Source organism: Procambarus clarkii, chromosome 25 (assembly GCF_040958095.1).
Source record: "Procambarus clarkii isolate CNS0578487 chromosome 25, FALCON_Pclarkii_2.0, whole genome shotgun sequence".
NCBI classification, from domain to species: domain Eukaryota; kingdom Metazoa; phylum Arthropoda; class Malacostraca; order Decapoda; family Cambaridae; genus Procambarus; species Procambarus clarkii.
The window spans coordinates 34,150,130-34,173,233 of NC_091174.1; the positions used below are offsets into that span (position 1 = coordinate 34,150,130).

General features: G+C 43.5%; 1 protein-coding gene across 1 annotated transcript; it reads right to left on the reverse strand.

Annotated features, from left to right (window-relative positions):
* Nucleotides 1-10,191: 10,191 nt before the first annotated feature.
* LOC138368539 (uncharacterized) lies at nt 10,192-10,638 on the reverse strand. Its single transcript, XM_069331064.1, has one exon. It carries the CDS (start codon nt 10,636-10,638, stop codon nt 10,192-10,194), a length of 447 nt encoding a protein of 148 aa, XP_069187165.1.
* Nucleotides 10,639-23,104: the final 12,466 nt, after the last annotated feature.

The following is a 23,104-nucleotide window of genomic DNA, read 5'->3' on the forward strand; positions in this document are numbered from 1 at the left end:
GTCACTATGACTTGTGACTTTTGTTTGGGCCACTGACCACCAACAAGCCATGAAGGTCTATTGAACCATAGCGAAGACTTGACAAGTTGTTTTAATGTCGATCCTCTTGATAAATAATCTGCAGGATTGTCCTTAGTAGGGACATGTCTAAACTTATATCCTGCGGATAAATCATGAATCTCCCTGACGCGATTACTGACGTAAGGAGTTTTGTTGTTATTGTTTCGTACCCATTGTAAGACTGCCTCGTTGTCTGACCACACTACAATCTCACCAAAGTGGATATTACTGAGTGTCTTTGCCAGGCAATGGGCCAATCTTACTCCCACTAGCAACGCAGTCAAATCCATCTGAGGTAAGGATCTCTTCTTGATGGGAGCAACTCTTGCTTTAGATGTGAGTAAAATTGATTGAGCACTGTTAACTAAATAGGCTACTGCGCCATATGCTTTGCCAGAGGCATCGCAAAAAACGTGCAAATTGGTGGGTAAGTTTGGTCCTGAAGCATTACGAGGAAATTTCAAAACGCCTAACTGATTAAAATCCGTTGAGAGTATTTGCCATTTGGCTTGTAACTCACTTGATAACGGATCATCCCATCCCATATGTTGCTGCCAGCACTCCTCCATTAGGAGTTTGCCCCTTATTAATATAGGACTAAGTAGGCCTAAAGGGTCAAATGGTTGACTGACAAATGAGAGCAGTGTTCTCATGGTAAGGGTTGATTTATCAGTTTGCACTGACTTGACATTCATCTCGTCAGTGCTGGTGTTCCATTCCACGCCTAGAACCTTTAATTTACTGGGTACCTGATAATCGGGAAATTCTTTCTCGATTAACTGGTTAAGCAGTTTATTATTTGAGGCCCATGATTGTAGAGGCATATTGGCTCCTAACAGTTCTCGGTTAGCCTCATGGTAGATTTCTACCAGATCAGCTTGATCATTAGTTGTCCCCTGGAAATTGTCGACATACAAGTTGTCGCTAATGGTTGCCTTATAAGGGCTGTCTGATTTCCTCAAATGAGTGTCTAATGTTGCCTGCAAAAGAAACGGTGAGGACGTAGCTCCAAATAATACAGAGGCAAACCGATAGGTGATTAATTCACTATTAGGATCCAGTGGATCCTTGAACCAGAGGAATTTTGTGTAGTCAAGATCTTCCTCCTGTAATCCTACTCGGAGAAAGGCTTTGCTGATGTCAGCTGTATAGGCAAAAATGCCCGTGCGAAATCGTAACAACACATCATGTAGGCTTTGTGTTAGGCTAGGTCCCGTTTGGAGACATTCATTTAAAGACACACTGCTCGGCTTTACTTTAGCACTGCAGTTAAAGACAATACGAATAGGTGTTGTCAATGAGTCTTTCACCACAGCATGGTGAGGTAAATAATGACCTGTTTTTCGGTCATCGTGTTCAACACTTCAATGAACTTATTGTTAAGTTGTTGTTGGATAAGTTGGTGATACATGGTTAGTTTATCTGGCTGCTTCTGTAGTCGTGTTAATTGAGACTGCAATTGTGAGGCTGCCATAAAATAATTCACTGGAAGTTGCGGATGATCTAACTTCCATGGGAGTCTTACCCAGTATTGTTTATTTGAGTAGACAACTGTATCCAGATATTGCTGGTAAGTCCACGTATCATCAGGACTTGGTTGCTCAGGGATGATGCCTAACGTATCTAAATCCCACAAACGATGTATTGGTGGATCAGACTTAATGTCCTCGGCTATTTCCCTGAAGCGTAGGGGTGACTGCTCTAAGCCTAGTCACGCTACAATTACATTATTGGTTTGTTGGTTTGTGGACGCTGGACCTTGTCTGAAAAGCACGGGTCCTGTGAGCAATTTGCCCCCTGCGGACGACCACAAATTCATACCATGTTGTCTAGTGCATCCAGTTATAAACTTGTAATAATGATCCGCACCTATTAATATTCCAATATCTGTGAGGCAATCGGAATTTATTTTATGATCCGCTAGCCTCATGCGGTTTCGCTTAAGGTGTCTCGCAGTGCGAGCTAATCCTGTGACCTGCAGGTCCGTAGGAATCTTATCCACTACCACCGCATGGATTGGGCTAGTAGAGGATCCTAATCTAACTAGTAATTTAACTACCTTGTAGTCACGAGGTCCACTATTTGACAGGAAACCAGAAATCACACACTTTTGGTAGGTTCAACTTCACACACTTCACACTTTTGGTAGGTTTTAAATTTAACTCATCTACCAACTGTTGTGTAATGAAGGTTTTTTGTGAACCTTGGTCAAAAAGACCCCTAGTGTTAATTCTAGATCTTCGGTTTATTAATTTAAGTTGAGCGGTAGGCAAAGTAGTATTATTGCCTGACTCAGTAGCAAGTACATTCACTTCGTGATGTACTTTACAATATTGCATTGTAGTAGAATTAGTAAAATTCTCTCCAGTGGTCATGGTTGGTGTAGAAGATTTTCTACATAAGGCGTAGTGGTGTACACCTTGGTTACAACGGTTGCAGGTACGTAATGGTACCACACATTTCTTGGGATCATGAGAACCCATGCATTTGGTGCATTTGTACAATTCCTGTAACCTTTTAACTCTAGCATTATACGTAGGATAAGTAGAGCATTGGTAAGTGGTGTGTTCCTGATTGCAGAACAGACACTTTCTCTGTTTAATAGACTTAGTCTCGTTAATAGACAAGTCATTGATTATCTCTGAAGGAGATACTGAATATGTACCTACATTTCCACTTCTTTTCTTAGTGGATGGAGTAGGTTTGGATTTATATTTATTAGACTTACTTGGAGTCTGTTTAGGTTTGACTGAAATATCAGTATTAATTGGTTTAGACTCAGGTTTAATTTTGTCATGAGTCTTTAACCTATTAACTGTGATCCTCAACCCCTCGAAAATCTGATCGAGAGTAAGAAACTCAGTATTATAATGTGAGCAGAGCTCTGTCAAGACATTTCGAGGCAATTTCCTCTGTAACAATAGCTTGATAGACCATTCAGAACTAGGTATATTAACCTTGGTACCTAAGGCCTTTACTAGAGACTCTACTTCTAGTCTGAAGCTTTGAAGTGACTCTGGTCTACTGTTTGGTGCATTCAGATCTAGTAATTGATAATAAAGGGTAGCTATGCTTAACTCTTTGTTGCAATAGTTCAACTTCAGGAGTTTTATAGCTTCCTCATAATTACTCTCATCAAGAGTAAGGTTATGTATGACCTTTTTAGCCTCTCCTGTGAGAAGACAGAGTAGGTATGAAAATTTAGAAACTTTGTCTAGAGACTGTTTCTTATGGATGTGAACTTCAAAGGAAGTCCAAAAATTGTCCCAATTTTCTGTATCTAATCCTGAAAAAGTGGGCAAGTCTAGAGTAGGTAAACGAACCTCGGGTAAGTGATTATTGAAGTGAGACCCAGTGTTGCTGGCATTGGATCCAGACTGTTTGGCTAATTTAGATAGCCTGAAAATTTTATCATGAGTCTCCTCTTCATATTGGGAGATGTTTACAATTTGGCTTGCTTCATCAGGATCAGTTTCTACAGTATTTAGCAGATCAAGGTAAGATTGACCTGCAGATCTGACTTGATCAAATTTCAGATCAGCCAATCTAACTAATGACTCTAAGTGATAAGAGCCAATGGGGTTATCTTTAGTTAAGCCCTCAGCCTTATTAATTAATCTGGTCAAGTGACCTTTAAGGCTAATGTAGGTTCTCCTCAATTGTTCAGGAGTAGCCATGTTGGGCTTAGGGTCAAACTTCACAGTGTTAGCATATGTATTACTAATGAAGCTTGGATACTTGTTCATTAGTGAACAGGTAACATTAATTGTAGCCTAATTTAAGGTGACTACTTTATATTTTACCTCACTTGAGGTTGAATGTACCTACCTACCTAACAACAAATAGCTAGATATTTTGTGCACTGTCTGAACTTCACCATTAGTTCTCGTCCGGTTAGCTCATCCATATCACCATCAGAGTTAATGGAGAGAATCCAGCAATACACAAAATAGATACACAAAATAATGCATACAAGAGAAATATTATGGAGACACTCCAATCAGAGTTATCTCAAAATTAATCCCACCCTGTATAGGGTCAGCACAAATAATATAATACATACAACACTGACTAGTTTAGATCTAGTCGTAATAATTCCTAACTAAGAACTATAAAATTATTTAGTCTGGGCTTGTACCAAATTCAGCACAATCTCAGCCTAAATTCTACCTAATAACATGGGTAAAGATTATTGTGGTGCAATAAGTGAATATAGTTGTGCTGTATTTTTGTTTTTTTTGTTTTATAAGAGTGCTCTTGCACACACAGGTGAACAATTATGTACAGTTAAGTTTGGCTTGCTAGCCACAGCCTTTTGTGATGGTTGATGGTGTTAATTAACTTGTCAACCACATGCAACCTAGATTCCCCTGACAAATGTACACCGTCTCTGGTCAGGTTCTGTCTGTAAGGTCTGGCTGTAAATTGGATATATGTGGCATCCAATCTCACTCGCTTTTTCAGCCTGAAATTTATGTACTTAGCAGCTCTCAGGTAGTATTCCAGAGTTACTCCCCAACGATTATCTTGACTTGGTTGGCGAGGTTCCACTAATGTGAATACAACTGATTCACTGATGAGCTTGAAAGAAGAAATTATGGCTTTGAGGTGTTTGATCACCTCGGCTGGATGACGAGTGGGGTGGATGTCATTACCACCTAAGTATATAATGGTTAGATGGTGAGGCCACTCTAACGCAGGTGTTAGGGTGGGGTTATTATAAAAGTTATGAGCTGTTGCTCCTGGTGACCTAAAGATTCTCACCTCGGTGTGAGGTATAGGTCTAAGTGTTGTGGGTAATTGGCTATGACCCACTAAAGCTACCTTATACATGAGGTGAAAGTAGCAATATGTTAGTGTGATCTAGGCTAACTGGTGTGTTACAATGTTGGTTGACACAATTAATTAAATAGTTAGTCTAGCTTCTATCACACAAGGATTAGTTATTAATGGTTAATAATTTAATTATAAATTTAATGCCTATCCGGTTCGATAAGGACCATAATGTGGGATATTTGGGGCTTGAACATGATTATTTAAATATTAATGTAGTAAATTAAATTACGAAGGACCACCCGCTTTTATAGTAAAGAGGGAAACTGAGAATTTCTGATCATTAGATAATTCCTAGATGAAACCAGTAACTATGGACAAACTAGAAAATATGATCATAGAAATAATTAATGGGCTGTATTATTAAATGAAACAAACCTCAAACGCCTACATTGGGGGGTTATTACTGGAGGTAAGTCCGTCCAGGAATTAGTGTGGTTCGTTCACTAATTCAATTAATAATAATCTAATCCTATAAAATAATATTGAAACTGATATCATTACCATAAAGGGGAACATAGATTATGAGCATAGTAATGAGTTACAGTAAATCACATATTAATCCCAAAAAATTCTGCACACAAGAAATTGCAATAGAATCATAAAAGGAAATAAATCTTAGCTTAATGAAGATTCCTTTAGAAAGCCATGGAAGTTCCTCTTATTCTCTGGACTCGGTAGACTGACGAGTAGAACGGGTTAACATGGGAGGAGGCAGCATGGAGAATTCTTCTCTCGTGCTGCAAGACAAATATTTGCAGTAGCAACTGATTTACCTACTGTATCTATATATTCAAGAAAATTAAGAGATACAGGTGATAAATTTTAATCACCTGTTATTAGATGTTATCGTGCGTCATAACGGACAATCACCCTGCTACTATTAAACCTTTTACCTGATGCATCACATAAAGGAATATACTTAGCTGTGGGCACTGTATAAGTATTAAGATTGTCGTGCTTCGCGTCCCAGGCTCTGGTTAACCCTATCCTGGATAGTGACGCGCTTCGCTGGCCGGTCACGTGTCGTCAAGAACCAAGTCAAAGGGCTCCTTATTCGACACCAGCAACAGCTGAAGATACTATCTGCAAGGTTATTCACGCCTCACAGTGGCGACTTTCATCTGAGGATGGATAACGCCTGTCCTAGTTGCTGGACAATGGCGTCTTCTTATGAGTACGGTAAGCGCAGGTCTGCCTCTGAGCGGCTCTCCACGTGTACTGAGCTGGCCTTCCTCTACCCACGCCGAGTCCGCGTTCATAAAACAAATTATTGTCTCGAACATTAATATTTCTCGCGTTTATGCTTGAAACGTTGAAGACTGGACGGGTTTATTATTTAGAGGAAGAAAATATGGTTATTTACCAATTTAAGAATAGTAAATATATAAGGGAGAGGAATTAATGTCTCCCCATGGCATTCACTGGTGACGTTAACTTTATCACGAGATAGACGCTATGATTCCAACGCTCTATTCGGCTTTTTGTTTGAGATCAATTCATCTGCAATTAGTTATCATACAGAATGCTTTAATTATGGAGAATCGAATTTAATTCTCACATACATTGGATATAATGTGTTTACTGTAAGGAAATCTGACGCAATACTGGCGTCAGGTGACGTGAGAATTCTAGCCTACTGCACAGATGAAATTATTAGTACATGAGAATTCTATGTGTTGTTAATTTTACTTACTACAATAATTAGTATGGTTAGTAATAAGTAATGAGAAGACAACAATGTTGTATTCGGTGTTGGAAATATCCAACAAGACCAATTAAAAATGCATAAAAAATATTGTCTATGCTCCCAGCTCACATATTTTCCCGTTCCCAAAATGCAAAGATCATTACTCAAAGTCCTGTTGATGTCTTCATCAGAGTTTCCCACATCGTACTTATATTTATAAAATACTAGCAGTACCCGCCACTCGTTGCTGTGGCTCAGTCTGGTTAAATGGAAAGAAAGAAAAGAGAAAGTGCACGTTTCTAATATGTTTAATTTTACAATGCTTGTGGATATACAATATCTTTTGTTATTCCTTTGTCTGTGGAGATTTAGATACTGTCTGGTTAGCCAACTCTAGAACACACAACAAATTATTGTCCATGTGAGAAGCAATCCGTGCCTAGATATAAACTGCACAATTCTAAAGATTGGCCCTGATCTTTGTTGATGGTGATTGCCAACGCCAATCGAATTGGAAATTACAATCTCTTAAATTTAAATGGCATATCTGTTGGAATCATAGGAATGCAAGGAATGAGGACATCTTCACCTCTGAAAGGTCCTGTCAAGATTGTTGCTTCTACGACGTTGCTGATTAATTTTTTACTGCAAGGCGCGTGGCGTTGCAAAGCTTTAGCTGATTGATATTTCACAACATGATAATTTGCAAGCAGGTTTTCAATTGCAGTACATGTGATTGTGTCCCTGGCAGATCAAGTGAATTAAACAAATTATGTTGGATAATTAACAGCTTCATTTGCTTCCTCAACAGTGTCGACGGACTTGTATCGAGGAATTATAAGTAATGTTTACCTGAAATCTAATGCAAGCAATATTAATGCGTTCCCAAATGGTCTCATGTTTCCACGCAAATCTTGCAATGATTGATCAAGAGCCTCGAGCGATTTTTTGTAGGCCATTGTTCATTCATCCCAAACAATAAGTTTACATTTCTGCAATACTTTTCCCCATGCCAGATGCTTTGGAAATGTTGCACTTGAGAGTTTCAATGAATTGCATGTTCAATGGCAATTTCAAAGCCGAAGTAGCAGCTCTTCCACCTGGTAACAATGTTACAGCTATTCCGGACGACGCAAGAGCTAATAGGTTATGCCATTTTGGGATCAAAATGCTGCCAGAATTAATCTAATTAGGAAGATTTTACAGTTCCTCCTGGTGCATCTAAGATTTCTCGAATCCCATTATTGACAGTTTGAATTATTTGATTGTAAATGCAAGAGTTAGCTTAGGAAAATTTAATTGCACATATGACAACAGATCACTCGTGTTGTAATCTTGGTCACGATACAATTCTACATCGAACGAAGCAGCAGCAGATCGATTCGGTAATGTCATTTCCAATTGATTTAGAACTTTGTTCGTGATTTCTAAGCACAAATCTTCAATCATTATCAAAGCTTCGTTGTAGATTTCTACTGTGAAATCAATGTTCATATATGAATTTTCCTTCATATTCGACGGATAATATCTTCAGCCATGTAGCGATTTATATTTCTCCAATAACTCTGTTGGAGATGAAGGAGAACCAGTGGTCAATATGATTGCAAACAATTCTCAAATTTGATTTGGATTTGACGTGTTGGACGCGCCATTAATGCAGTCATCCCAGTGTCGGTCATTCTCCAGTAAAATTCAAAGCTTGAAATGCACTACGGAAAGTGGCATGCGTTACACCATTGACAAATCTCAATGGCTGGAAAGACGTTGGACCGGGCACATTTACCAACAGCTTGCGAAGAAAGAAGCATTCATCATGATTGGGATGCATGGTGTACAGTCTGCCTATCGTAGATTATTTAAATATGCCAGATTGTCCGTCGACTCGCTCTCCTTGTTTGCGTCGTTCAAATGATTTTCTACAGACATTCCATGTGTAATACATAGGTACTTCCGAATTCAGCAGTGTTTTTGCAAACGCGTCATTTTCACATAACGTGAAGAAAGCAGTTCGATGCAGCGATGAAGAACGATGCAGACCCTTTCCTCCGTTTTATGAGCTGTGGAAAAGAAGTTCCTGTAAAATAGTCTAATAGGGGGTATAGGTGTTGTGTTAGTTGTCTCTTCAGAGGTTGCATGGCTTTTCACTTTCCTTCTTATGCCATGCAACCTCTGAAGAGACAACTAACACAACACCTATACCCCCTATTAGACTATTTTACAGGAACTTCTTTTCCACAGCTCATATAACGGAGGAAAGGGTCCTGAAAGATATTGTTAATAGAAACGTTATCCCTACAGACAAAAATCAGAGGATACAACTGACGATTTACTATAAAACCAGAAAAACGGCCAGCCTACTCATGAGAAACTCTCCAGACACAAAACAGAACGCTTTAAAAGAGACTAACGTCGTCTATGCCTTCAAATGCCCACTTGGGGACTGTAAGCTCCAAAAAACCCAGTATATAGGCAAGACAACAACATCTCTTTCTAGGCGTTTAACGATGCATAAGCAACAGGGCTCCATTAAGGAACATATAATCTCTTCCCATAACCAAACCATCGCCAGAGAAATCCTAGTAAACAACACAGAAATCATCGATAGATACAGCGATAGCAGGCGGCTTGACGTTTGCGAGGCACTACACATCTAGAAGTCAACACCAGCAATCAACAGCCAATTATTGCACAACTATATTCTACCCACCTCAAGACTCCGCTCCAATATAGAAGCATCAAGAAATATGGACCAATAGGCTTTCTACAAACACTTCTATTCAATACCCATTGTTTCTGTTCTGTCTTGTGTTGATACTTTTAATACCCTATTAATATCCCCTCTTGTTCTGTCTTGTGTTAATGCCACATCACCCCTCCCACCTCACTCAAATGTAGATATAAAATCAGAGATACATAAGTTCTAATCAGTTGTGTATTTGTGAAGTCTTTGAAAATGTAATAAGTTTTACGAAAGGCGCCCGTGTCGCGTCAGACTAGAAATAAAAATGAATTTTGGAGAAGTGATTTTTGATTTACCTCCAACAGTGAAGCGTAATGTACGAAAGATTGAGAAAATTCGTGTTAGAATTATTAATCTTATTTTTTCGGTCATATTTAATAATATATGTCTACAGGAAAGACTGCTACCAAAATATACAAATATATATATATATATATATATATATATATATATATATATATATATATATATATATCTATATATATATATACATATATATATATATATATATATATATATATATATATATATATTTATATATATATATATATATATATATATATATATATATGCCTGAATGGTCCCCTGGCATATATGCAACTGAAAACTCACAGCCCAGAAGTGACTCGAACCCATACTGCCAGGAACACTTTGCAACTGGTGTACAGGACACCTTAACGACTCGACCATCACGACCTGACAAATGATGATGGTAGCCGAGGCTATTTCCCCATCATCCCGCCAGCACTCTGATGGTATTTTTAGGAATAGTATTTTATAAAATCACCTCATTCTATGGGGCACATGTGAGGAACACAAATGCGAACAAGCCTGAATGGTCTCTTGGCATATATGCAAATGAATATGCCTAGTTGTTGATATCGCTTCTGTCACCTTTATTTTTGTAGAAAGTGATGATGTTCGCATCTCTCATGTCTTGTGGCACCGAGCCCTCCCTCCAGCACTGGCACAGAAGTTCTTGAAACTCAGTTTTAAGTGTTCCATGAGCGCACTTGAGAACTTGTGGTGGAATCCCGTTGTCAACTGGGGCCTTCCCTGAGGAAAGTGAATCCAGTGCATTCTTAACTTCTTCCACAGTCGGATCAAGGTCAAACTTTTTAATAATGGGCAGGCACTCGATTGCATTCAAAGCCTCTACGCTGACTAAGTTCTCTCGGGAGTTGAGTTTGGAGTAATGTTCCACCCAGTGATTAATCTGTTGATCACTGTCTTTAATGATCTCTCTAGTGACTGACTTCAGAGAAGCCGTCCTGTTTTGTGTAGGGCCTGTTGCATGTTTTATCCCTTCGTACATGCCTCTTATGTTGCCGACAGTGGCCGCAGTCTGGATGCTGGAACAGAGTCAGGGCCAGTAATCGTTAGCACAGCATCTCGCAGTTTGTTGAACTCTACTGCGGGCAGAACGGAAGGCCTGTATGTTCCTTTCTGAGGGCAGGTTCCTATAGAATGAGAGAGCTCGTCTCTTTTCCTTTACGAGGAGTAACAGTTCCTCTGCACTGGCCTCGAACCAATCTGCTGACTTGTTCTGCCTCTTACGGAAGGTGGACATGGCAGTGTTGAAAATTGTGCCCCTAAAATGTGACCACCTCTCACTTGCGTTATCGCAGGAAGGTAAAGGAAGGGCATTTACCAGCACAGCAGTGAATTCCTTCACCTTGTGAAGACCACGGGTCTTGTTTACGGTAATGCGTGGTCTTTCCTCCTTCTTTGTTCTGTGGATTTTCCGGGCCTGGAACTTTACTCTGCAAACGACGAGAGAGTGGTAGGTGTCACAATCTGTGCTCTGGAAACTGCGGGTCAGTTTGACGCTTCTCAGTTTGCTACGCCCCGTATGCACCAGGTCGAGTTGGTGCCAATGCTTAGACCTGGGGTGTCTCCAGAAAACCTTATGCTGGGGCTTGGTGTCGAAGAAGGAATTGATGATGCAGATATCATGACAACATCAGAACTCCAGGAGGCACTGCCCGCTCACATTTATCTTAACAAATCCAAACTGGCTCAGGCAGGAAGGCCAAGAGCTGTGATCAGAACAAACTCTTGCATTAAAGTCTCCCAGGAGGAAGACTGGTTCTTTTTGAGGTATGTCTTTGAGAGTTAGGCCGAGGTCATCATGGAACTCGTCCTTCGCTTCGGTAGGGAAGTCAGTGTTAGTGCGTAGGCATTGATGAGGTGGACCATTCCTGCTTCTGTATGAAGCTGATGTTTGATGATCCTTGCAGACCCCTCCGTGGACGGTACTATGGACCCTAACAACCTGTTCCTGATGGCAAAGCCAATGCTATGCTCCCTAACCTCTTTTGGTGGTTTGCCCTTCCAGAAGAAGGTAAAGTCCTTCTCCCGTATGCTGCCGGTCGCGGGCAGACGTGTCTCCTGCAGGACAACTATGTCCATCTGGAGCCTGCGTAGTTCATTGTTGATCACAGGTGTCTTGTGGGCGTCGTTTACTTCCTATAGATCTTCCGAGAGACCCGGTGTCATGGTCCTTATATTCTCTGTGCCAGTTTGAGAGTTGGTTGGCTCTGTGTTTGTTTTCCTTTGCCCGGTGCATGGTTGACGATCCGCTTATTGGAAGGATTAGGAATTATATAGACGGCAGGAAGGAGGAAGAATAAGACAGGAAGGAAAAGGCAGATTAAGGAAGGAGGTAGAATAAGGAAAAAAGGAAATATGAAGAATAAGGGAGGGAAGAGATGAAAGAATAAGGAAGACAGGAATGAGGAAGATGACGGAAGTAAACGAGGAAGAATAAAGGAGTAAGAAAGGTGGAAGAATGAAGGAGGCAGGAAGGAGGAAGGATAAGGAAGGCCTAAGATTAAATAAGAAATAAGGAAGAATAAGGAAGAAAGGAGGCAGAACATGGAAGAGGGGAAAAATAAGGCAGGAAGGAGAATAGAGAATAAGGAAGGAGGAGGAAGAATAAGGAAAGACAGAGGCAGAATAGAAAGGAGGCAGATTAAGGAAGGGGGAAGAATAAGAAAGGAGGAAGACTAAGGAAGGAGAAAAATATGGAACGAAAGGGAAGAATAATTAAGGAAGGTGTGAGGAGAAGGAATAAGGAAGGAGGAAGAATAATGATGGTAGAAGAAGGAAGAATAATGAAGGAAGGAGAACGAAGATTAAGGAAGAAATGGGGAAGATTAAGATAGGAAGGTGAATGAACGAAGGAAGAAGGAAGAGGAGGCGGAAACTGAAGGAAGGATTTTGAGGGGAGGAAGGGGAGAAGGAGGAAGCTGAAGGAAGGAAGGTGAAGATGGGGATGAAGCCTAAAAAAAAGATTAGTGAAGGAAGGAAGGAAGAGGAGGATGAAGCTGAAGGAAGGAATGTGAAGGAAAGATGAGGAGAAGGAAGGTGAAGGAAGAGGAGGAGGAAGATGAAGGAAGGAATAGGAATGAAGAGGTGGCAGTGGAGGTGTTGTGGTAGGTTGCCGATAGTCAATTATTGTGGTTGGTGGTAGAGATGTTGGAGGAAGGTGGTGATGGTGTGGAGGAGTTGGAGGAAGGTGGTGTTGGTGTGGAGGAGTTGGAGGAAGGTGGTGTTGGTGTGGAGGAGTTGGAGGAAGGTGGTGTTGGATAAATGTTTAGTGGAGTTGGAGGAAGGTGGTGTTGGTGTGGAGGAGTTGGAGGAAGGTGGTGTTCAAGAAAGGTAGTGTTGGAGGAAGGTGGTTAAGGGGTGGATTTGAGGGAATAATGTGTGGTGGTGTTAGAGGAAAGTGTGGAGTTTTTGGAGGAAGGTGGTGCTGGAAGAAGGTGGTGTTGCAGGAAGGTGGTGAAAGTTTGGAGTTGTTGGAGGAAGGTAGTGAAGGTGTGGAGTTGTTGGAGGAAGGTAGTGAAGGTGTGGAGTTGTTGGAGGAAGGTGGTGTTGCAGGAAGGTGGTGAAGGTGTGGAGGTGTTGGAGGAAGGTGGTGAAGGTGTGGAGGTGTTGGAGAAAAGTGGTGTTGGAGGAAGGTGGTGTTTGGAAGAATGTGTATAGGTATTGTAGAGGGGTCGTGTTGGAGGAAAGTGTGATGTGTTGGAGGAAGGTGTTGGTGTGGAGTTGTTGGTGGAAGGTGGTGTTGGAGGAAGGTGTTGTTGGTGGAAGGTGGTGTTGGAGGAAGGTGTTGTTGGTGGAAGGTGGTGTTGGAGGGAGGTGTTGTTGGTGGAAGGTGGTGTTGGAGGAAGGTGTTGTTAGAGGAAGGTGGGTAAGGTGTGGAGGTGTTGTAGGTGTTGGAGGAAGGTGGTGAAGGCGTGGAGGTGTTGGAGGAAGGTGGTGAAGGTGTGGAGGTGTTGGGAGAAGGTGGTGGTGTTGTCTGGAATTTCCGACACCCTCGACACTAATCTAACTAACCAAATTAACAGAAGCTCTAGAACATGGTGGGGACGATTGCCTCAGTCGCCATATGTACGCGGTGACTATTCCTTTACCTAGCACTTGATAGAAATTTCGTCTTCAATCTGCTTTCATTTGCGTTTGTTTGTCTTAGATATTGTTTAAGTAACGATCATAGTAATCGAGAAGAATAAATAAATATATAAATTAGCCTTTACATCCTACCATTCGTAAATTTTCACCAAAAAATAGTGCCGTAACTATGAGCTGATGAAAGGAGAGAGCGCCGTACCATGTGACAAAAGTTGCTGAGCACTTGGTGAGAGAAGCTGATGCATCACCGCGCTCTCCATACAGACGCCATATTTGTGCTTATAGCTGCAGAATTGTCTCATTCGGAGGTGCAAATAGTGCAGCTGAGTCGGACCGTTGAACGGATTATCACATATAAAGCTGTCACATTCTCCAAGGACGTATCCCGGTTGTATTATATTATATTTCCTTGTTGTGAGCTCGTAACATTGAAATTTCAACCGGTTTATGAGGCATGAATTGTAACAAACCCCCAGTAAGCCACTCTTATTTTCATTAGGTATCATTTCCTTTGTTCTAATGTTAATATAGTAGGCTGTTGCAGTTAGTACATTGCATTACCCCTGCAGATCTACGTTGGTGACGTGAGAGAGAGAGGGATCTACCAGTACCAACCCTTTGGAGCTGAGGGCTTGAGTACAGGAAACAATGACCATGGAGTCAACAATTACTGCATAACAAACCTGATGACTACTCTCGTGTTATTGCTGGGCTATGAGGAGATCTTCAGTCCAGCTAAGCTGATGTTTATAACTAATCAGTTATAATGAAGTCTACTAACTCTTTAGCCCTCAGTTATCTATAAATATCATTGAATGTATTCAACATATAGGCATTAGGTAGTACCAGCATTACTGGTATTACCCCCAAAAAAGTGTGCATGGGAAATAATCCAATTAACCATTGAAGTTTATACAGTCCTCATCTCTAATTTTACATAAATCAAATTATTTAATTCATGATCATATTAGATAACGTATTGCAGAGTTTTCCCCCGCATAATAATTTTTCACATGGTGTGGAAGATGGTGAAGGTGTGGATATGTTGGAGGAAGGTAGTGATGATTTGGGGGGGAAGATGGAGAAAGGTGTTGTTGTATGAAAGGTTTTGAAAGTATGGAACTTTGGAGTAAGGTGTAGTGGTGGAGTGGGAATGTGTGAGGATTTTTGACGATGATGGTGAAGGTGAGGAAGTGTGAAAGTTAAGGTATGTTTGGACTAATTGTATTTAAACCAATTACGTTAATCGACAGTCCACAGCGGTCAGCAACAATATAATTACGTTCACACAATTGTGTCTCAACGACACTCAGATGACAACAATAACTCAAAAACTCTTTAATTACATCACACTTGAGACGTCAAGCATTCAGTGAGTAATTCCCAATTAATTACTGTCACACCGACAGTCTATTAATTCAGACGAGTTATGATAGACACTGCTGTCATCCAACTAACAGGTGTCTTTCTGGTCTTATGACGAAATTACCTTAACGAGGGTTCTATTACTCTACTTCACAAGGCTACTCAACACCTTGTATAAACAACAACATTAATACTGTGTGAATTCACCAAGTGGCGGGTGCTAATTCCCTTTAATCAGCTTCTCTGGTGCCACCTACTCGCAGACGTTTACGATCAATCCAACGAATTATGGCAGCTATGACAGCTCAATTGACCTTGACCCATAATATAATAAATCACTTAATTATTGACAGCACGTTAATTCATTAATACTACATTAGTCGTCCTTCCGACAATTCCTCACAACTGCGTGAACTCACTGTGACTGCTGCTAATTACACAAATTAGAAAGTGGTGCTCAACTAACTGTCACACGGACAGGTAACTGCATCCACAAATTTACGTTACTCACAATATTGTTCAACAACACAAAAACACCCCTCATTAAGCAATGATGTCCCCCAGTTACGTTAATGACTAAATTCTCACGAAATCCTTTACAGTACACGACGCATTACACCAAGGACACGAACTGTCAACAATTCACTACATTTTTTTTTTTTTTTTTTTTTTTTTACATGCGAACATGTGAATAAATACAATACAATAAATACAATAAAATAATAAACCAAGAACAAACAATCAGACAACAAAAAAATACAAAAGCACAAAGCAAATTAATACAAATTAACACATATACACTAAATACCGGCCAGAAGGACCGACAACAAAAACACAACAATGAGCATAAACACAATGAAACACAGGAAAAAGAAACAACAATACTGGACAGAAGGGTAACGGAAATACAATAAACACAACAAAACAACGGTCATGAAAAACACAACACCGGCCTGAAGGGCGCACAATAGGTACAACACATTGCAACTAACCACAGGTCACAGCAAGCACACAGACTACTCAAATTGTTCATACTTATCCGGCCACTCCGCCGCCGGGAATCGAGCACAATATGCATCCCAAAGTAACATGACGTCATCCGGAACAGGTTCATTATTAACCGTAAGAGGATCAGGCATCAACTCCGGCACACCCACAACAAAACACCGAGCCCGCTGTACCCAGATGGAAGAAGGGCACCACGGAACAGGATACACGCGGTCAACAATGTCAAACCGCAAAGGATGCTGAGCATCATACGCCATGCCGGAGGCCAAGACGAGAGGGAGGGGCTCCTTCCCACGAGGCCGGGCAATGGGCAGCGCACTGGGAGCCTCCTCGGCTGCCTCACAGGGCCCCGCATCAACCACCGGATGTTGCACCTGCATGGACCCCCCCCCCCCTCCCACGCTTGGCATCCTTCTTCAGTACCAGCTTGAGGTCTCGGCTCGCACCAGAACTCTCACCATCCACGTCTGTAGGAGCGACCACCCCCCCACTGCGGAGAACCTTCTGCAGGAGAAAGAATAGGAGGTAAATCATACGTACCACCACTGTCAACAGCAGACACATGGACGTCAGCAACCACCAGCGATCTAGAGCGCGAAGCACCCGGAACTGCCACATCATCGCCCGAAGCTCCACCTGCGCCGAAGTCCTCCACATCAGCCCAAGCAGTTGAAGAACGCCTGGAACGCTTGGGCACCGGCCGCACATCCTCACTGCCAGAGGCGGACCAAGAACCATGGGCCTCACAAACCGGGCGAACCGACGCCCGTCGCAGTACGGCAGCAGCCTCAACCACAGGGGGAACCGGGCCGCAACTACAGGACGCTCTGCAGCCCTCCCAGTACCCAGCACAGCCGTAACACCTGGCGAGGGCTCAGGGCCAGGCGCAGCAGCAGGAGACGAGGAAGATGTAGACGACTCGCAGAGACCATCCGGAAGACCCTCGGGAGCAACTGGCACAGCGAATTGACCAGCGACAGGAGCCACCAGAACACCCGGAGGGGGGACAGCAACCACCGGGGGCATGTCGGGTGACGCAGGGGGGCCGCATCAGCAGCGAACGGGACCTGCCCCTCTTCATCTCCGGAATTCACGCCCTGAGGGAGCGGCGGGAAATCCTCTTCTCGGAACAAGTTAACAGGTGCAGCAGGGGCTTCAGAGCACCCTGCATCCTGATGCCCTAACTGGCCACAACGGAAACAGGTACGGGGCTGCCGGGCATAATACGCCCGAACGTAGTAACCCAGCAGCCGGACAGAAGATGGGATATCCGACCGCAAGCGCATACCTAAGGTACGGATGTTCGTCCGCTTCCCAGCATACTTCCCCGAGGAAAGTGAGTTCACCCGCACACTAATGACGACACCATACCTCCTGAAGAAGCGCCGGAGAAGGTCTTCATGGAACTCCAGGGGCGCACCGTGTACACTGACATAAGTCAGGGCACCACTGCGGTCCGAAACCGCAACAGAGCCGGTGCCGTCCGGCAACGGCAACGAACGCCCTTCGTACCGACGGAGGAAGTCCCGATACTCCTCCTCCCTCACGAACTTGACAATCACCCTGTGGGCCGTAACAAGCTCAAGTCTGTAGACAGCCTCCACCGGGACACGAAGCATGTCACACATCACCAACTCAACGGCTGGATAACCAGCCTTACACGAGAACTCCAGTCCCACGGAATTCACACGCAGAACAGGAGGAATTGGAAGGCCCCCCCATGTCAGAACTGCCACGTCAGCACGCAGCCAGGCAGGAAACAACACTGGGAGGACAGAAACGCCCCCACCACCTGGTGACCAAATTGGCAAACAACCCAAGCAGTCACGGAGGACTGGACACGTCCGCACGCCACGGCTGCTCAGGGTGAACCCAATTCACTACATGGTACAACTCGGTACAAGTTTGCCGGCCACAACAACTTGCAAAACACTTCCTAAGCCATTTATGTCAACAATAACTCACGGCCTGAACACAACACAACTAAAAAAAAACGATAGACGACGAATGTCGTCTATGGTGCATCCAAGGTATTTGTGGGAGTTTTCTATTTTGCTTTCCCGACTGCAATGTGTACGTCACCAATGTACATGTGGCAGACGCTTCACGAAGCTGTCGGAATCAGGAGAGAAAATACGAGAGGAATCGTACAGGGCCTGGGAGCAAGGTCGAGTCAAGTTAGAGTCCTTGAGGGTCTCTTCTCATACTAGCCTCACCTGGTCCTGGTCCACGTTGATCTTTGGAATCTCCTCAATGATTCAACACTTTAAGGGACTCCCAGGGTCCTCATCACATTTATAGTTTAGTGAATATAGGCAACTCGGTGTTGAAGACACCTAAAGCTGAAGCCTTGAGTAAATGGTTGGCAGTATTCAGAAGTGGTTCAACGGAAACACCGCATAAAGCTTAACAGTAGTTTATTTACTAACTTAACCACTAATACAAAGGGTGCTTGACATACTTTAGATTGGTGTCAGAAAGGGTATGGTTGCATTAGCAAGACTCTTGACGTCTGGCTAATCGACTCGGATCCTGTCATGGAGTAACACCTAACTTAACACAATTGACAGCCAATCATTAACACGGCAACCTAACTGGCGGTATGCAAAGGGATCACAAGAGTTCCAACCGGATACTCGGGTAATGATGATATGCAATAAACACAATGGCACTGTCAATGGGACAGGCAATAGCATGCAAAATATTAATATCACACAATAACTAAATGTGTGGTGTGTGTGTAGCTCATGTTATGATCTCAGCCTACAGGAGAAACGAGTCTCCCTCCTTGAGAGTTATTCATCAAGCCTGACCTGATTAGAAGGTCTAGAAGGTCATATGTAAAATAGTTGCTTGGATATGTATAACAGTTTGAGATTATGGGCAATGAAGAAGAAAACAGATAAATGACTGGCGAGGAGATGTGGACATTTTGCTGGAGGGGTGAGGCTCGCTTCTGGAGGACCTTGACCTCACTTGAGTGCCAGACATCGCAGGGGAAAGCCGCGCTCCGTTGAGCTCCCATCAGAAGGGAACCCCTAGTGATATATCTCTAAGAGAAGAGAAGTGTGCAGACGTGCCAGCTGTGGAATTGAGCTGAGAACGTTGTGGTCTCAAGTCTTGGACGGCGAGGAGAGTTTAATAAGCTGTTCAGAGGCATTTTCGTGGGCTGTGTGGAGCGCCCTGACCAGACGCCGTCAGAGGGAAAGCGCCCTCGACCTTATAATCTGTGGTAAGCACGATATACGCCAGTTCATAGTGATTGCTTGTAGTTGGTCGTGTGCCCAGCGACAGTAGCGATGTTTATTTATAAGTTAGACATGTTTTAATAAGGCAGAAGGCCTGAAATAGGAGAGTGAAGAGGGAGGAACACGGAGCGACGTCCGTCCCCTCTGAGCTCTGACTGGCGATTGAGGGAGCCCGGCTCCTGACGGAGGAAGACCCTCCCAGCGAGTGAGGACCGCCGCGAGGCGAGGTGGAGTATGGACCCGCCCAAAACGGGGGAGTCCACTCTCACTGTATATAGAGGACAGATAGAGGTTGGAGGCAAACATATTGTGTGATAATTTTTGTTTATGTGTTAAAGGGGAAACATTTTATTGGAGTGTCGATGGGTTGCAGGTTTGTCTTTGGGGAAGAAGTTGCTGAGAACTTCGAAGCCAGCAGATGAAGTAGCTGATGAGACTCCAAGGTAGTGGAGCAGAGGACCTCGAGCTGTGAGGAGAAGCAGCAGTGAAGAGGAGTGTCACGTGCTTCTGTAGAGGTGGAGAAGCACCATAGTTGCTCGAGGAAACTTCATGGTGTAGCAGCCAAGAGAGCTGTGGAGGACCCTAGCAGAAGGGTGAAGCACCATAGTTGCTCAAGGAAACTTCATGATAGCAGCCTGGAGGAGCTGCAGAGGATCCTGGTAGTGAAGCCCGGAAGAACCTAAAGATATTAGGGTAGTGAACTTCCAGAGGTGGAAGGGAAGTTCTGGTGGATCACTTATAGGGAGTCGATAGTGTTTGGTTGTCATTAGCGTGCAAGACGCAGTGAGAGGTGAGTGATTGTTTGCATTCTTATGTCAAGGAGTGTTTTAAACTGAAGTTTAGAGTTACAGTCGTAGGCTGGATTACCTACAGATGTATGCGTTCCAGGACTGACAGTGATCGATTGATCATTGTTGTGTATCAATGAACATTTATACTGATATATGTTATTGCATTCAAATGCTGATTTTCTATATACATATATATTATCTTGCTGATGGTGCAACAGTGTATGTAGACTTGATCAACTTGAGGTGGTTGATAGTATCAGGTGGTGAACCAGGAGATAGGATACCACTTGATAAGCTGATAATAGAGTTCTGATGGTGTTGGAGTGCAACCTGATTGTAATATTATAGAGTATAGGATTCATTATTGTTATATGTGTGTATGTATCGTGTATGTGCTTTGTCCAGTAAATGTATCCCAATTTGCTGGTGTTTGCCCTTGTCCTAGTGAGGCTTCCCATGAAATAGTACAGAAGAAGAGAGAGAGAGAGAAAGAACCAGGAACCACTGCTGTGGGCAGGGTAGGAGGTAATACTAGTAAGTCATAGGGGATTGAGGAGATCATATCTCATAAGGAGAGAGTGGGGAGTCACAGCGGCTCGAGTGGGTGTGTGCACGTTACAACGAGGCTAAGTGTTGGAGCCGCATCCCCTAAACGTGTGACGTTGAGCCCCTCTCCAAGAGCCAGAAGCGCCAAGGGTGATCTCCTAGTATAAGCACTCTACCGAGTTGTGGGTTGGGTTGTCCATAGAGAAGGATCAACGACGACAACACCAACCAACCCACGAGTCTATAATAAAATTGGGGGCCTGTCCGGGAGAGTGAACTGACACACCCACACCCTGTCCAAGAGTGGATTTATACACCCTTGCTGAGATAAACTGTGTGACCGCAGGTGTATACTCTCTCTCGGGAAGACTCACAGGACAGGATGGATAAGGTGCAAGCGTTTGTGGAGTCAGGCAAGCCTGAGGACTTGGAAGGTTGCACGAGGGATCAATTGAAACAAATAGCAGAAAAATGTGGCATTAGGTTGAAAGCATCTAAAGTAGCTGGGATGAAGGATGAGATCCTGAGGCAGTTAAGAGCCAAAAATGAAGCGGCAGAGCAAGGAGCCCAAAAAGGAGCTGAAAGTGGAAAGGAGGATGATGGGCAGGATGACGTGAGATCCCAGGGATCGAGTAGGAGCAGCAAGAGTAGCCGCAGTAGCAGGAGTAGCCGAAATAGGAGCTTGGAGAGATTCCAGTTCGAGCTCCAGATGCAGCAACAACGAGAGGACAAGGAGAGACAGTTCCAGCTGGAAAAGATGAAATTAGAACTCCAGATGAAAAATGAAGCCGAGAAGGAAAAAGAGAAAACCAGAATAAGGGAACTGGAGTTGGAACAGGAGAAAGAAAAAGAGAAAACCAGACTGGAAATAGAAAAAGAGAAAACCAGAGTAAGAGAACTGGAGTTGGAACAGGAGAAAGAAAAAGAAAAAGCCCAGGTCGAAAAAGAAAAAGAGAGAACAAAACAAATGCAGATAGAAGCGAATAGAACCTTGGCTGAGCAAAGGATTGAACATGGGTTGCCAGAGAGCACCACCCAGGTATCACACCCACCAGATGTTAGGGTTAGGGAGAAGGACATTCCCTTGTTTGTTCCCGAAGAGGCAGAGAGCTTTTTCGAGCACTTTGAAAAGTTGCCAGCATCAAAGAGTGGCCACAGGAGGAATGGGCCCAGCTGGTCCAGTTAAGATTGACCGGCGCAGCCAGGGAGGCATACACCCAATTGTCACTGGAAGAGTGCCAGGATTATGCCACGGTAAAGAGCAGCATATTGCGCTCGTTTCAGTTAACCCCAGAAGCTTATAGGAAGCGCTTCAGAGAGATGATCAAAGTTGGAGCATGTACGTTTGCTGAGACAGCAAGAGATCTGGAAAGACGATTCCAGAAGTGGATTGAGGCTGCTGGAGTTGGATCTTACGCTGAACTGAAGCAACTGATGGTCATGGAGAAGTTCTTGGAGATGATGCATCCCGAAACAAAGTTCAAGATCCAAGAAGCAGGGATAAAGGAAGTGAAAGATGCCGCAGATAGGGCGGATATGATTACTGAAGCGTACAAGAGCTTGAGGGAGAACAGAGTGAGAAGCGAGGCGAGACGCAGCAATGGCAGACCCAATGGAGTCTGGGGAGGAGGAAATTATGAGAGACCCAGAGGAGTCTGGGGTGAGAAGAATTTTGATAAATGGGCAGATAAAAGTAAGTACCCTAATACTCAGAAGAGTAGGTCGCGTACTTCATCTGAAAGTGAGGATGGAGGAGCTAAACAAGAAACTAATCGTTATCCTGGAAATCAAGAGTCCAGTAAAGCCCCACGAGTGCAGGTAGTATACCTGGCCCGAGGAACTCTCATGTGAGTGGACAAAGTCAGAGCCGCTTTGGTACATATAGAAGAGACTTTTCCCAGATGAGATGTTACAATTGTAACGGATTGGGTCACGTGATGCGAGATTGTCGGCAGGGCAAGAGAGTTGTGACCCTGGCCATGTGTGACCCCCAAAGTAAATATACTAATGTGTTCCGAGACAAACCACAGAGAGCGAACTTAGTGAACGAGAGGTATAGGCCGTTCATGAGTAAAGGTTGGATCAGTATAAGAGGCCAACCTGAGGTAGAAGTTGGTATCTTAAGAGATACCGGAGCTAATCAGAGCTTGATTGCGAGAAGCCTGATTGGGAATGGTCGACGGTTAGCTGGCAGTGGGAAGATGAAAGTATATGGGTTATTGTCGGAGAGTGACATGCCCGTATGTGCTGTTCAGCTAAGGTCGGAATATGTGTCGGCAGAGGTGATGTTGGGAGTGTGCCCCGACATACCTATTCCAGGAGTCCAAGTGATCCTGGGAAATGACTTGTGCGGGACAAAGGTGTTGCCAAGAGTCATGGCGGAGACTGTGCCAGAGGAGTGCCC